Genomic DNA, 14,618 nt, shown 5'->3' with positions numbered 1-14,618 from the left:
TTGTTTGCTCTTACCCTGTTGGAGTCCATTCTTGCCCTGGATGTATAGATGGGTGGAGGAATGTTAAATGCCTGAGGAACTAGGTATTCTTCAGCATCCATCATGTCTTCCAGGTCTCCCTCATCCAGAAGATTCTGGAAAAACTTGCTGTCATTTGGGCTTGGGAGTTTCATGCGATCGTCACCCTAGATATGGTACATTGATGGAGAATAAGGGGGGGGGAATCATCCTTTGGTTATTTTGCCTTACCAATATACCAATAATCTTTCTGTTGTAGCTATAGACTCTTATCTGTCTAGTTATTCTTGTTGCCCTCCATTATTATACAAGTGCATTATGCTCTCATATTTTCTCCAATCAAATTCTATTGTCCTTTACACATTTTCTGAACGGCTCTTTAAAACTAAATAAAGAAGGAAATTATTCTTGGTCAAAACTTGGGAATATGATGACAGAAGTGTAATAACTGTTATCAGTCAAACAAAAGCCCCATTATTATTATTTCTACATTCCTATAATGGTGCTGTTTGGGGGTGAAGGATGAGCCAGGCCATCTGCTTTTGACAAGTTTGACTATTTTTGTGAAATGTTTGTGTTACTGAAGTTAAAATGATTGTAGACAGAGATAGACAGAAATAATTTTCATAATATCCTTATTCTGTTATAATCACCACCATCACCATCGTTTCTTTAGCAATTTTGTTTAGCACTAAAAATCATCAACAGCCCTCTAAGGTACCGTAAGTTAGTATTATTATCCCTATATTTTATTTAATTAAAACCTTTATCTATCACCCCTTTTCAGTTTTGTGTACACACATACTACTACTAGTAACAACTAAAATCCTTAAAAACAAAACTGAAATTCAGAAGAATTTAAAATGCCTGGGTGGGACCTCTTTTCCTGGGGTTGAGGTGCTGATGATGGGATAGCCCTCACCTTTGCTGTTATGTAGCATATTGGCTGATAGAGGAGATCTTAACCCAGGGTCTTAACCCAGGGTTGATATGGGAAGAGGTATTCCTTTAGGTACACTAATTAAGTCTCTCTAGATGCAGACGGTGCTTAGCCACTTGCACAAACCCATAGCTCACTGCAAGCAGGCCTGACGTTCTATTGCTGCCATCTCCAGGTGAAAGGATCAGGGGATCAGGGGCTGCGGGGGGCGGGTGTTGAGGTTGTCACACTCGTCTGCTCCTGGCTGCAGTGCTCTGCCAGCTAGGTCCCAGACTTCCTTCTCAACACTGGCCCTTGCAGGAACAGAAGCCTGACACTCTGGGAAACACGGTAGGCAATGTCACTTGAGGCAACAGCTGACGTGTCAAGAAATATTGCCTACTTGAACAACGTTTTAACTCTTTTTCTCAGTGCCTCAGTTCAAGCCACTTTGTGGAAACACTGGCCAAAGAAGCCCCCAAATGAGCAAAAAAGAATCACTCCATTTTACCTCTATCTGAGTAATTACTACAGTACTTATAAAGGCTCTCTTGAGCATGGAAACTGAATATTAAGGTGCTGATTTTTTTAAAATAGCTGCATTCAGTTTTTAAGAAAGGGGAAAAGCACTCCTTTTTTCCATTCATCTTAATAAGAGAATTTGGTATATATTCTTTTTTTAAAAAAGAAATCACTTACAGAGCAGATGCTAAATGAAAATGTAAAAAGGGTTTGGGTTTGAAGTAAAATAAATAATTTAACTGAAATGTCATTTTATACTTGTTGTTCTGCCTTGTAATAACATAATCACACAAATGGTGATGGGGAAAATATTTACTCACTATATATAGCTCTTTAGCTGAATGAGGGGAAGGGAGGAGAGCCAGTACAGGCAGAGATCCCTATAAGCCAGGAATGGAAAACCTGTGGCAGGCCAGAGGGTGCTGGACACCAACTCCCATCAGCCCCAGGCAGCATGGCCAATGGTCAAGGATGATGGGAGTTGTGGTCCAGCAACACAGAATCAGAGAATTGTAGAGCTGGAAGGGACCCTTGGGGTCATCTAGTCCAACCCCCTGCAATACAGGAATCTCAACAAAATCATGCATGACAAAATAGACCACAGATTTCCCAGTCCATCTAGAATTAGAGTCCTCTTTCTTCCTCTGCCCCTGTCACATTCCATGGGAGTCCAGGGCACTGGAGGCCATTTCCACATCCATCTTCTTCCTCTGCCACTGGTCTGTCAAGTTACTTGACAAGAGTTGTCATTCTCTGGAATGGGCTGTTGCAGTGAAACAGGACTCTGTTGAGCCGTATGGTGATCTCTCCATGTGCAAGCAAAGGACCACACACTACTCCAGTGAGTATCTTAAGTGCAGGCCTGTGAAACTAGTTGCATTCAGACTCTCCCTTAAAATGAATTTCAGAGAGACTCTGGGATTTCTTTAGAGGCAAAATATCTTGGGGACCCTCTGAAGCAGATTTGCAAGGGGAGCACTGAGGGTCTGGAGGGGAGAGACACAATGCTGAAAACTGCCCTCCTTCCTGTTCCTCTGAAGGGTTTCTTCCTTCTGCAGAAAAACACCATAGAACATTGCCCTTTGAAATTATTGTGGTTTCTTCTTGGATGGAAATCCAGATGGAAGATGCAGCACCTCTGTGTGAGCTAGCAATGGGGGCAGCCATGTGTGCCCCCACTCCACTCACTCAATGTCCCCATCACCATGTGATGGTGATAGAAAGGGCCATTTCTAGTTCTATTTCAATCTGCACAGCAGCTGCTGTGCTTTTTAGTTAGCTAGTCACAAGTGGCTGGACCCTGCAAAGAATAAATAATATTTTGAAAGGCATCCATTGGACCACGTTGTAAATGGTGGTTCAGATAATAGCGGTGTCGATTCAAAAAGAATCCATACATGCAAGGACAAATAGGACAGAATGGTCTTTGTATCAGTCACATGCAAAATTTAAACCAATTTGTCCATCTCTACTTTTGTACACCCATAGGCTACCCACTGGATTTTGCCTGAGGAATTTCAGTGAAACTCAAAAGGAGTTTTTCATTAGATTTAGGGATGTCTGAGAACTTCAGTATTTGTGAATTCTGATATGAATCGACCTAGTCTGCACCTCCCAGATTAATTATCAGATTGGGATTTAGTTATCTAACAAGTTTTCATACTACCTAATGTGCATTTTGATTTTTGAAAACTCTCTCTCTCTACATACATGAGAAAATATGCAATTTGATATTGGTGCATTTAAAAAAATGGATTAATGCATATTATAGCAGAAAATGACATGGGCAGGAAATAGACTGATTCGCCCTTCCCTAATTTGACTACCAAAATTACTAAGGACAACTTTGCACATCCTTAGCAGATTTAAAAATTTAAAATACCAAGATTACGCGATTACACAACTCTCCAAAATGTATTTGTGACATAACTCTGTTGGAAAACTCATGCATTATATAGGAATGTTAGTCAGAAACCAGGAATAGTAGTGGTACACTTGTGAATGTTTACTTGATAGCAAAAAAAAGAGTTAGTCTCTGTGTAACCTTTAAAATGATCTTAGGAAAGCCCATTCAGAGAGAAAGTCTACTGCAGAGCTGCTCACCTGGATGACCAGGTATCTCTGAGGATCTCGAGCCATTCTAGAAAATTCAGCAGCCAATTCCTTGAACTTAGGCCGACTGTCAGCATCAATCATCCAACCTAAGGCCAGATACAATGAGGGAAAAATGCTTCTTGTTAATAACAAGCAATGTATGGCTTTTCATAAACAGTTCAGTCCTTAAGAGGAGGTATAAACTCAAGGCACCACCCAGCTGAAGTTGGCTATATCATGGGCTATATTATGGCTTTTTACTCTTTACTGTACTCAGTACACCTTACATTTTCATTTCCTAAATATTTGTTCCCTATCATGGTTTAAGCTTACTTATTAAGAGCAGAAATCTTAAGCATATTTACTCTTTACGTATATAACCTGCCCTTTACATTTACAGTAAAATAATAAAAATGAACCGTGTTCAAAAATAGATAAAATAATATTGACCAGCTAATCACAGATAAGATTCACATGGTAATAATTTAGTAAAACACACACTCAATCCACAACGCACTTCACTTCACTGGACAAAGATCTGTCTTTACCTGTCAATAACATTGGAGCATGACACACATCATGGATGGGGTGTGTGTCATTCCATAAGCTTGGTGATAGAACAGAGAAGGACATCCCATGCACCCACACAATACAGACACTACTTGGCAAAAGGATACGAAGTAGGGCCTCTTCTGCACATCGTAATGCAATGGCAGGAGACATTCCTTCAGATATTTGGACTTCAAGTCATTTAGGGCTTTATATGTCACCATAAGTATCCCGAAGGTGATTGGCAACCAGCACAGCCCTTTCAAAATAGGTATTATATGTGACTGTGGCAGTGCCCCAAAGGATCTTGGCCACTGTATTTTGCACCAGTTGGACTCGCTCAATTGTTTTCAATGGCAGCCACACACAGAATGCTTACAATAGTTCAGTCTGGAAGTTACCAGAGCATGGATAACTGTGGCCAGGTTATATCTCTGCCCAAGAAAGGCCGGAGCAGGCAAGCCATCTGGAGCTTGGACAGGCACTTCTAGACAATGATTCCACCTGTTATTCAAATGATAATGATGGCTTCAAGAGTACACAACTGCTCCTTCAAGGGGAGTAAAGCCCCATTAGAGCAGGGTGTCCCTCCAAAGCCTGGACCCAAGAACCAACCACAAACACAACAGCACGGCTTTGCCTGGATTCAGTTTCCAATTATTGCCCCACTTCCAGTCTATTACAACTTCCACATGGTGGTTTAGCATCTGCATTGCTTCTCATAATTCAGATGGAACAGAGAGAGAGAAATGGTTGACACTTGCATAATGATCACACCTCGCTCGAAATTCCCCAATGACTATTACCACCAACTTTATATCAATATTAAACACCATGGAAGACAAGATCAAACCCTGCAGGACTCTGCAGGTCAGCTTCCGCAGGGTCAAGTAGAAGACTTCCATCCCCATTCTTTGAAACCATCTTGAGAGGGAGGAGCAGAACCATTGCAAAGCAGGGCCCTCCAACTCTCAACTTTGAACTCTGGGTGTTCGAAGGAGGTACATATTGTACCTCCCAACTGTCCTGCTTTGAGCAGGACATCCCAGATTAACAGAAGTCACCCCAGCTTCCGTTTCAAATCCCGAATGTCCCAACTCCCCGTCTGCTGCCGCCTCAAGGCCTCCATTGAGGCCTGTCATGGTTGCAGACGTGCCTCTGCAAAGTGCGGCACCAACTTCCGGAAGTATATCAGCAGCTGCAGCAGGCCTTGTGGCACAGGAGGGCTTGGCCTCATCACAAGTGGCAGTGAGCTGACGAAGGTAAGGCGGCAGGTAGGCCAAGGCAGCATAGGTGTGCTTGCAGGTGGGGGGTGGTGGACGGTGGCAGCGGCAGGCCAAGGTGGCATGGTGGAGTTGCGGTGGCATGGTGTCCTGGATTTGGATTGGGAAAAGTTGGAGACTATGAGGTACCATGGTCAATAGCATCAAAAGTCACTGGGAGGTTAAGGGGAATTAACACTTTCCCTCTCTCTTTCTTGAGAAAGGCCATCGATCTGGGTGACAAAGGCAGTTCCAGTGCCAAACCTAGGCTTGAAATGGAGTCTAGGAAATGAGTCCTATTATACTCACTTCCAAGATGACATGGTGCATATCTTAACTATCCCTTTTCTTTCTGAGACACTTCCTTGTGTTGTTATTTTCATTTTTGATTTTCTCTATACTTGACACACAATCAAATCTTCCCCTGGAGTCTGAGGTTTCACTCAGTTGCTTGAGTTATCTGCCCATTCTGTTCTATGCAGCATTTTATTCATCTCTGCCTCGTCTTTATGGCACACTATAATGCAGATTGTGTGGGGTAAGCTGTAGGGGCTACTGTCACTCATTACAGGTGTCCTAGTACTATGAAAAACCAACACATCACACAGCTTCTGAACCCCACTTGCAGCCACACTGGTTTGCTAATGGCTGGGTAGGTCCCAATTGTTTCTAATCCTATCTACATCTCATGTTCCATTTATTATGATCCCCATTATACTATGGAGAATTCTTTATCTCAAAAAAAAAAAAAAAAAACAGTAGAGAGGAAACCAAGATTTCCAGAAGCATAAAATAGGATGGCTATTAAATATGACAGCTCTTGGATATACCTGTCAAGTTTTTTTATCCCCCCCCCCCCCGGCATCATTTGTTAGTGTTGATTACATGGCAGAAATACATCTGTGCATCTAAAGCCTGCTTGATTACTATGGCTGCCGCTACCTAGACATGTTTGATTTTTCATAGTATGGCATTTTGTTTCCTCTTATCTTTCTTTTTGCTGGTTCAGAGAAAGGCTCTCTGAAAATAGCTGGCTCTCCTCTGCTGCATGACCGAGGGCACAAAGTATCACTAATAAGTATATTCTGCTCCGCAACAGCCACTAGTTTATCTCAGAGCAACCCTCTTCCACCCAAGATAGCATCAGCAATTTTTGAGGAATCTGTCATCATTTGGCAGGAAGTCTAAATAAAGTGGGTCTTATCTGTTGAAACCTCCACTCTTCCCCATTTAAATACCTAGAACCTGTGAGTGACACCTGACTGCTAGTGATGAAGTCGTACGTACAACTCAGGATGAGACTAGTACAACACCACATTAGCTTTGAGCATCTTGCCAAATGGTTTCCAGTGTAGAATCACATCCAGAGATCATGAGCTGGCTCACATATGGCCCTAGCGTGAGATTCTAGTGTGCTTGCACCCTTCCCCCATGTTAAAGCATAAGGCAAACTGCAGAGCTGGTATGTGCTTGCCTGTATATGCACTGATCCTGCCCTGCATTTCATCTCCCTCAATAGAGGGGTGAGTGGATCACATGAGCAGGATATATACACATGGCTCTGGGGTCATAAACTATTCACCACATGTAACAAGCATCTCACTACACATAGAGGAAATGTGCAGACACACATGTGAACCAGCCTGCACAACTACAGGCCTGAGGTTAACTTGAGCCTGCCTTGTTCCACTTCAAATTGCAAGTGAGGACTCTTGCATGAACGCTCCTCCATATGAAATATGGTAATTCCCTGACCAAAGAACACCAGAAAAGCAAGGGAAAGTATTCAATGAGAAGGGAAGTATATTGCATGTGGATCTCCATCTGCAATCTGAACTGGTGCAGCGCAGAGGAAAAAAAGTTCATTGCTTCCATGACAACCAGGCCTGTATGTCAAGCCTCAAAGGGGAGGAAACCACCGTTCTGACCCCTGTGACTGAGACTTCAAAAGTGTGATGCAATTCAGAACATGTGTGATCTCTTCCCAGGGGACCACATATACCTACATCCTAAACCAGCCAATTAAAATACAAAGGAGCAAAACTTCCCAACCAAACCAGATAATGCACTTTTGAAGCATGAATTCTGTGAGGATGACCTTGGAGACCTTAAAACCAACCAGGCTTCTATAGAAAACAACAACACAGTAAGTGATTATGCGTAAATATTTCTCCAACCTTTAACTGCTACAGCTAGACTTCTGGTGGTTGAGAATGATTGTGATGTAGCTACGCATATACAGGAAGGACTTCAGGTTGGCTTCAGGTTTACGTGCCCTCAACAATGGTTTTGCCTCATGTCCTAAAGTCTTGTTATGAGGTCATCATCCTCTACAATTAAGTACTCGGAATGCTAATTTTGTTTACCTTGCATGCCGTTGCAGAAGGAAGTCATGACTCAGCAAGTTGGGGACTGAGCATCCACCAGCAATGGCACAGTTCCCTCCCTGTGATTCTTTGGTGATGCTGAACTTGGTAGGATTCCTGGCCTTCCCCAACAAAGCTCTTGTGTGCTGCTGCAGCAGCCTGTCAGCTCAAGCGGTTAGCAGGATTAGCTTCTTCGTACTCTTAGTTTAATGTTTTCATCTGTACACACGAGCACCAAACCCCACGTGGAGGAAATGGCTGTGTGTTAATCTCATTTAAATTAAGTCAGAAACACCACAGAGACTTTCCTAATTCTTTTTAAATTAGAAGCTTGAGCTTCAGGGTCACACTTTCTAGCATGTGCACATTGGGAGAGGGGGGGGAGATCTGTTGGTGAGCATCCAGTTGCAAATAGCACAAATAATAATGATTTGCTCGGGATTCTTGCCCAACTCTTCTCTCCCCCTGCCCTTAAAGATGCATATTTAGCAACTAAAATATCAGTGCCTCTCCACACTGGAACACTTCCTCCCAAAAGCTCAGTCTTTTCATATTAATCCAAGTTTTTTTTAATAAAACACGCTGGATTTTATTTCTTATTCACTATGTCATTTAGAGTCAACTTTCACCCCTTTAGAACCTTTAATAGGTGACTACCTGGGTACCGTAATTACGTGAAATGCTATCATCTAACAAATCAATTGTTATGGAAATGACAGCAATTTGTCTGCTACAATTTTGACTTCACAGGAATAATGTCTGATACTATCTGCTGGCAATAAGAATCCAAGCTAATGCAAGCGTATTCCATCAGATTCACATCCTTCACAAGTGTGAGGCTTGTGTGTAATATTTAGACATAATTGATGTAGCCTCCTGAATATAATGCTTCAAAACGGCAAGCAGTATTGCAGAGGACTCACGACACTGATGAATGCAAGCTGTGGCAGACCAACGCTTCAATACAGCTCATCCGCACAGAGCTACAGCCCAACGAGAAATACTCACATTTCACCATCACCATGTAAACATCAATGGTGCAGATCGGAGGTTGTGGCAAGCGCTCCCCTTTCTCTAGCAAGTCAGGGATTTCTCTTGTTGGGATGCCATCATAGGGCTTTCCACCGAAGGTCATAAGCTCCCAAATGGTGACACCTAAAACAGAAAAGCAATGGTCACATTTTAATGAATGCATACTTGAAACATGAATATACACACATTAGGAATTATTTATCTGAGCCAATATAAGGTTACAGTGGGATTTGCACCAGTTCATGTGTGATCTTGTTTTAGGAACATGCAACGCAGAGCTCCTTCATGAGGCCTGTTAGAGAAAATGCAATACCAGTGTCCCTCCACACGTGTTTAAGCACCACTGCCACCTCCTGCCCCGCGCCATGGTAGAGGATGCTCCTGTGCAAGGAAATGGAGCTCTCTGTGAGCACTGGTGCTCTTCCTGCCCACAATCAAACACTGGATCAGGTGGACTTCCAGCATTTCATATGGCAAACTGAGAAAAGCAGTTTCCACTGATGCAAAAAGGATTTGTAAAGAAATCCCAGCACTCTGTTCTCCTATTGCTGCTGGGGTCAATCTACTAGAAAGTTGTCTTGACAAAGCCTCCTTGAATGAATAGTTAGGATCTTGAGTAGCTCCTCGGGGGACTGTGGCCAAAGTGTATTTTTTTAGCTGTTTTTATTCTAGTCTAAGGCAGAAATGGGAAACCTGTGGTACCCAGACTGCAACGTGACTTGATGAAGATAGAGCATATGTTTTGCATTCAAAAGGTCCCAGGTTCAAGCCCAGGAGCCTCCAGGTAGGACTAGGATTGTCCCTTGTGTGACACCCTGGAGAACTGCTGCAGGCAGTGTGTCAATAGTGAGCTGGATGGACTACTAATGGCTGCATGGTCCTTTGGTATACAAAAAGGTGCTGGACTCCAACAGGATTCAGCTGCCTCCAGGCAGCACAGCCAATAGCAGGGGATGATGGGCGTTTGGGCTGACAACTTCTGGAGAGCCCACAGGTCCCTCAGCCCTGGTTCAAAGCTGAAACACATTCCCTCAATGCATAAAAGATAATGTATATAAAAGTTGGGGGGGAACCCCAGGGGAAAAACAAGACCAAAGAAGAGATCCTACAGTTTGCTGTTATAATCCTCAGCAGAGCCAAAGGAATATTACTTGATTCTTTCATCATTTAAGAACCTGGGACTTAAGGGAAGAAGACTGCATATCAGCAAGGGGAAAATATTTAGAATGATTTGCAGGGGTGGAGTTTAAAAATTATGTCAATATTTTAAAATGTGGAAAAGTTAAAAAAAATAAATGCCACCTACACCAAAGAAACTTCTATTGTGAAGAGAGAGAAAAACCTATTTTCTAAAATAGCACATTTTCTCTACCTTACCCCGAAAGCAAAAAAGTTATACTATTTTTATGTTTCATGTCACTCAAAATCAGTGACAGTGTGTGATGCATGTCTATATCATATATAATTAGAAATGCCTTATGATTTATGGCAGTGCAATGTTTTTGTAACTGGGACACTATTTTCAAATGTCTTCAAAATTATTATTATTATTATTCTCTTTCAGCTGGGAAAGAAGATAAATAACACACATAAAGCCGTAAGTAACTTTTTTTTTTTAATCCCCAAAGACCTAGTTTAATATCAAAACTACCCTCTTGTCCCAGCAGCTTCCTTATTTGGTCTTTTTTAATTCTTTTATTTTAAAGGTCTTTTAAAATATGCCTCCAGTGCGGTAATCATATCTTGCAGGTTGTTACTTCCAGCCAGGAGAGGGGCAGGTAACACAACCATTGATAGCGCATAGAGTACAAACATGTGGCGTTTCCCCCCCTCTAGCCACACATTTCAGCATCGGATCCAGGCATCTCTGGGGCACCATATGGAGCTGGCAGAGTGGAAATCACGCACCAACATCCCACCCCAGCTGGCCAGCAGAAGAGCAGCAGGGCTTCACTTGCAGCAGTGGGGCAACCACTGAGTTCAGCCTCACGCTTCCTCTGGGCTGCTGTTCTTTGACTGACTGATATCGTCATCAAAATTAAAGATACATGCATGCATGCAAATCTTACTAGGTTAGAAAAATGAGAACGATGTAGACTAAAACACCACAACTGGAAGTAAATCTAAAACTCAGTGCATTTAGAAATAGGAAACTAGCAATTACACACTATTAAGCACATTCAAGTCATTACAACAAAAAAGTGAGTCACAAAAAGAGACCATAGGGTTACAGATGCTGTCATGCGCACATTTAGCTGGCTGTAAGTTTCAGTGAATTTACTGGGACTTAACTTCTGAGTAGAGATGCATTGGGTATGGCTGCCCACCTGAGACCTCCTGCATTACTTCAAAGGTTCCAGGGCTGAGGTCTTTCTCTGTAGTGTTGTTAATCCTTCTCAGAGAACACAGCTATTTTGCTAACTAGAGGCATATATCACAAAAGAGGCCATTGGATGTCTTTGTATATAAAATCCCAATGTCCATTTTTTTTTTTCTTAGCGCAAGAGAAAATAAAGGTAGCCAGTTTGAAGAGCCAAATATTTTGCTATCACATCCTAATAAGATTTCAGCTAGTACCACACGAGTGATTGTACTACTGTTGTTGCAAATACCTTTTGCAAGAGCAAGTGATGACCAAGTTTATTTTAATTGCTTCCTGCAGGCTTCATTCTCTCTGGTTTCACTATCCAAGGGGCAGGGAATCATTCCAGCAGCAGCTGGAAGAGCTCAGGAGGCAAACAGCCAGACAGGTGCCAATGAATTGAGCTTGATATTCCAATTAACTAAATTAAACTAATTCCCTGTTTATGGATTTCAGAGATTCCTCATGCGCTCAACCTTTCTTACAAATGGTAAGGTTATTTGGGAAGTACAATTGGATCCCATAATGATCAGTCTGCTTACCTATCAGTTTAATCCTCCCTCTCACTTTATTTGTTCTGTGTTATAATAAATTTCCTTTTATGGTACAAAAATTCCCATAAGCCATTTTTTTAAAAAAAACAACAACACCCAGAAACATTCACAGCTTTTCAACTTAGCTTTTCTAAGGTGTGTTGAAAACTATGGCCCCCAGCATTTTTTCTATATATCTTAAGCTAAGCAGAAAAGAACTGTTTTTATGATGCGCCACACTGCTACTAACCTGCTGCTTACACCAGTGAAGGTAGCATTACAGTCTGGAATATTTCACAGAAACAACTTAACAACTCTATTCAGATTTTTCTTTTTGAAGAGAACCAACAGATGAGGAAGTGTGGAACAAAGCTCAGGGCAAGGACTCGCTTTATAGCAGTGTTTCCCAACCGGTGTTCCGCGGCACACGTTGCCTTGTGTTCCGTGGGAGGGAGGCGGGCGAGTCGGGCGGCGAGAGGCGGGGCGGCGGCGGCGAGCACACGCGGGGCGGCGAGCGAGCGAGCTCCCACATCCCATCGCCGCTGGCTTCGGCCGGCCTACTGGAGGAAGGCGCGAAAACCTCGCGCATGCGCAGGCCTTCCGCCTGCGACAGCCCAGTGTGCTTGCCCCGCGTGTGCTTGCCGCCCGACTCGCCCGCCTCCCTCCCACGGCACACCAGCCTACCTCCGTGGGAGGGAGGCGGGCGAGTCGGGCGGCGAGAGGCGGGGCGGCGGCGGCGAGGAGAGGCCGCCCAGCGCGGGGCTCTCGCCGTCTGCCTGCCTGGCTGCCTGCGAGCTCGGCGGGCAGCGCTTCCGCCCGCAGCGCTTCCGCCCGCAGCGCCCACCTCGCGGCTCTCATTCCCTGCCCCTGCCAAAGCTCACCCAGCCAAGCCGCGCTCTCCTTCCTGCCTCGCTTTGCTGACTCCTCCCCCCCACCCCCAAAGCTTGGAGGTTCCCCGGCAGGAAGGAGGGAACTTAATCCTCTCCAAGGGCTGCGGAAAACAGACATGCAAATGGGGGCTTGCCAGCTCTTCAAGCGCCGCCGGCTTTCTTCGGGAATTACCGCCCGCCGAGCCCGGTAACGCTGACAGGCCGAGCCGCGGGGCTTGGCAGCGCAGCCGGCAGAGTGTGGGAAAGGGTGGCTGCCACGCGCCGGGCAAGGCGAGACTCGACGGGGAGGACACCGGCAGCAGCGCCCCCCCCCCCGAAACCCGCTCCGGGCAGGTAATTCACAGAGAGTGGACAGAAGGAAGCCTTAAAGGGCTTCAGCCTCCCAGAGTGGCGGGGAATAATAATAATAATAATAATAATAATAATAATAATAATAATAATAATAATAATAATAATAATAAAATTGACAGGTGGTGTTTTTCTAGGTGAGGGGGTGGGGACTGTAATAACAAAAAAATCAGCTGTATATCAACCGCTGTTTTGCAATGAGGAATTGCAAATAAGGAAGATCAAAAGGAGAATGTTTTTTTGGGGGGGACTCTCTTCCTCTTCCTCCTCCTCCTCTCGTTCTTGCTCCTCTTCCTGGCAAAAGGGCTGCTGAGACCCCTTCTCTCTTGGGTGCCGGTGGGTGCTGTGAAGTTGACGCTGCTGTGGCAAGTGCCTTTACTTAGCAGAGTGCATTCCCCTTTACACAGGAGGGGAGGGGAAAAAATTGAAACTTACACTTTCGTGCGTCCCTCCCGGCGCGACGCTGCACGCTGACGTCACGGGGCTGTAATGGTGGTGTGCCTCGAGATTTTTTTCATCAAACAAGTGTGCCTTTGCCCAAAAAAGGTTGGGAAACACTGCTTTATAGCATATCTAGCTAGGTAGGAGCAAGAGTCCTAACTTGCAGCAGTGGCTCTTTGGCGTCTCAAACAGAAGTCATTCTCACCTGCTGGAAGACAGGAAAGACCAGACCTCCAAGCTGATGCCCTAGCTGAATATTAGGTTAATGAAGTTTTTAAAAATTAATGCCAGGTGTGCAGAGAGGGAGCTTGCTACCAGCACCACACCTGTGGGGAGGGGAGGTTAAAGCCTTCCCTCCTCAGCTGCAGTCTAAATAAACATTTCTCCTTCCATATGGCAATTAGCTTTTGCCATGGAAAGTTCCCATTGGTGGCAATTTGATACCCGCCCCACCAAAAAAAAGCTCACGGCTGTGCATGGTAGAGGTGGGATATGTTACCAAGTGGTGCTGATAGCAATGTTCCTTCATGCCTGGTATTTAATTTTCAAAAAGCCACAACCTAATTGCTACTTGCTTCCTTAAGGGAACATGTAGTCAGGCCCTGAGGCTTCTACATGGAGCTCATGAGTCCAGCCACTGAATTTCCTCCTCCTTTGTACTAAAGTAAGTAAGATAAATGTCAGAAACAGGTTAGAAGAGCTCCATGCGTAGATACAAAGTAATGAATTAAACAAATAGGCTTTTGTTTTACCATAGCTCCAAACGTCAGTCTGATGTGTGAACTTCCTGTAATGTATACACTCAAGAGCCATCCACTTAATTGGCATCTAGGGTGACAAAAGAAAGCAAGCAAAAGCAATTAGTGTAAAAAAGGACATTTGCTCCAAACCTGGGTTTTCAGTTCACATTACAGGCAGCCGTGGTCAGTGGGTTCTCATCTGGCTTCCCAGTGCTGAGCATCACTGGTGCTTACCGAGACAGGGAGGGGAGAAGAGGAGGGAGCTCATCCTGGTCCAGGCGCTTTCCTGCTACTGTGCCTGCACCGTACTGACCTCCCCCTGCCTTGTCCCTCCTCGCTCAGCAATTGGCGGTGGAGCTCAGTGTTCCTCTGCTCTGCCAGGGGGCAGGGCTGGTGCACGTCCTGGGGGCGGGGCGTGCATCCTGGGGGTGTGGTGCGCCACCTGCGGAGGTGTGGCACCCCGCGTAGGCAGAGGGCAGCCGTGATGGCACCCCACTGGGATTGCGCTGCCGGGGGCGGTGCGCTCCCCAAACACTCCTCTT

The 14,618-nt window shown here is 44.6% G+C and overlaps 1 protein-coding gene across 5 annotated transcripts in view; it reads right to left on the bottom strand.

The window, feature by feature from the left end:
- The window catches only part of ERBB4 (erb-b2 receptor tyrosine kinase 4), an 833,408-nt gene that overhangs the window by 21,482 nt on the left and 797,308 nt on the right, over positions 1 to 14,618 (bottom strand). For all 5 annotated transcript variants that reach the window (XM_081196711.1, XM_081196710.1, XM_081196712.1 and 2 more), the window contains exons 22-25: positions 14,089 to 14,164; positions 8,739 to 8,885; positions 3,563 to 3,660; positions 15 to 185 (exon numbers count right to left, since the gene is read on the bottom strand). In XM_081196711.1, coding sequence (XP_081052837.1) covers positions 15 to 185; positions 3,563 to 3,660; positions 8,739 to 8,885; positions 14,089 to 14,164 — 492 coding nt within the window. The remainder of the gene's footprint in view (positions 1 to 14; positions 186 to 3,562; positions 3,661 to 8,738; positions 8,886 to 14,088; positions 14,165 to 14,618) is intronic.

The sequence above is a fragment of the Podarcis bocagei genome, assembly GCF_964188305.1.
Source record: "Podarcis bocagei genome assembly, chromosome: 1".
Taxonomy (NCBI): Eukaryota; Metazoa; Chordata; class Lepidosauria; order Squamata; family Lacertidae; genus Podarcis; species Podarcis bocagei.
Note: the sequence above shows the minus strand (reverse complement) of the source record. Positions and strands in the feature narration are given on the sequence as shown.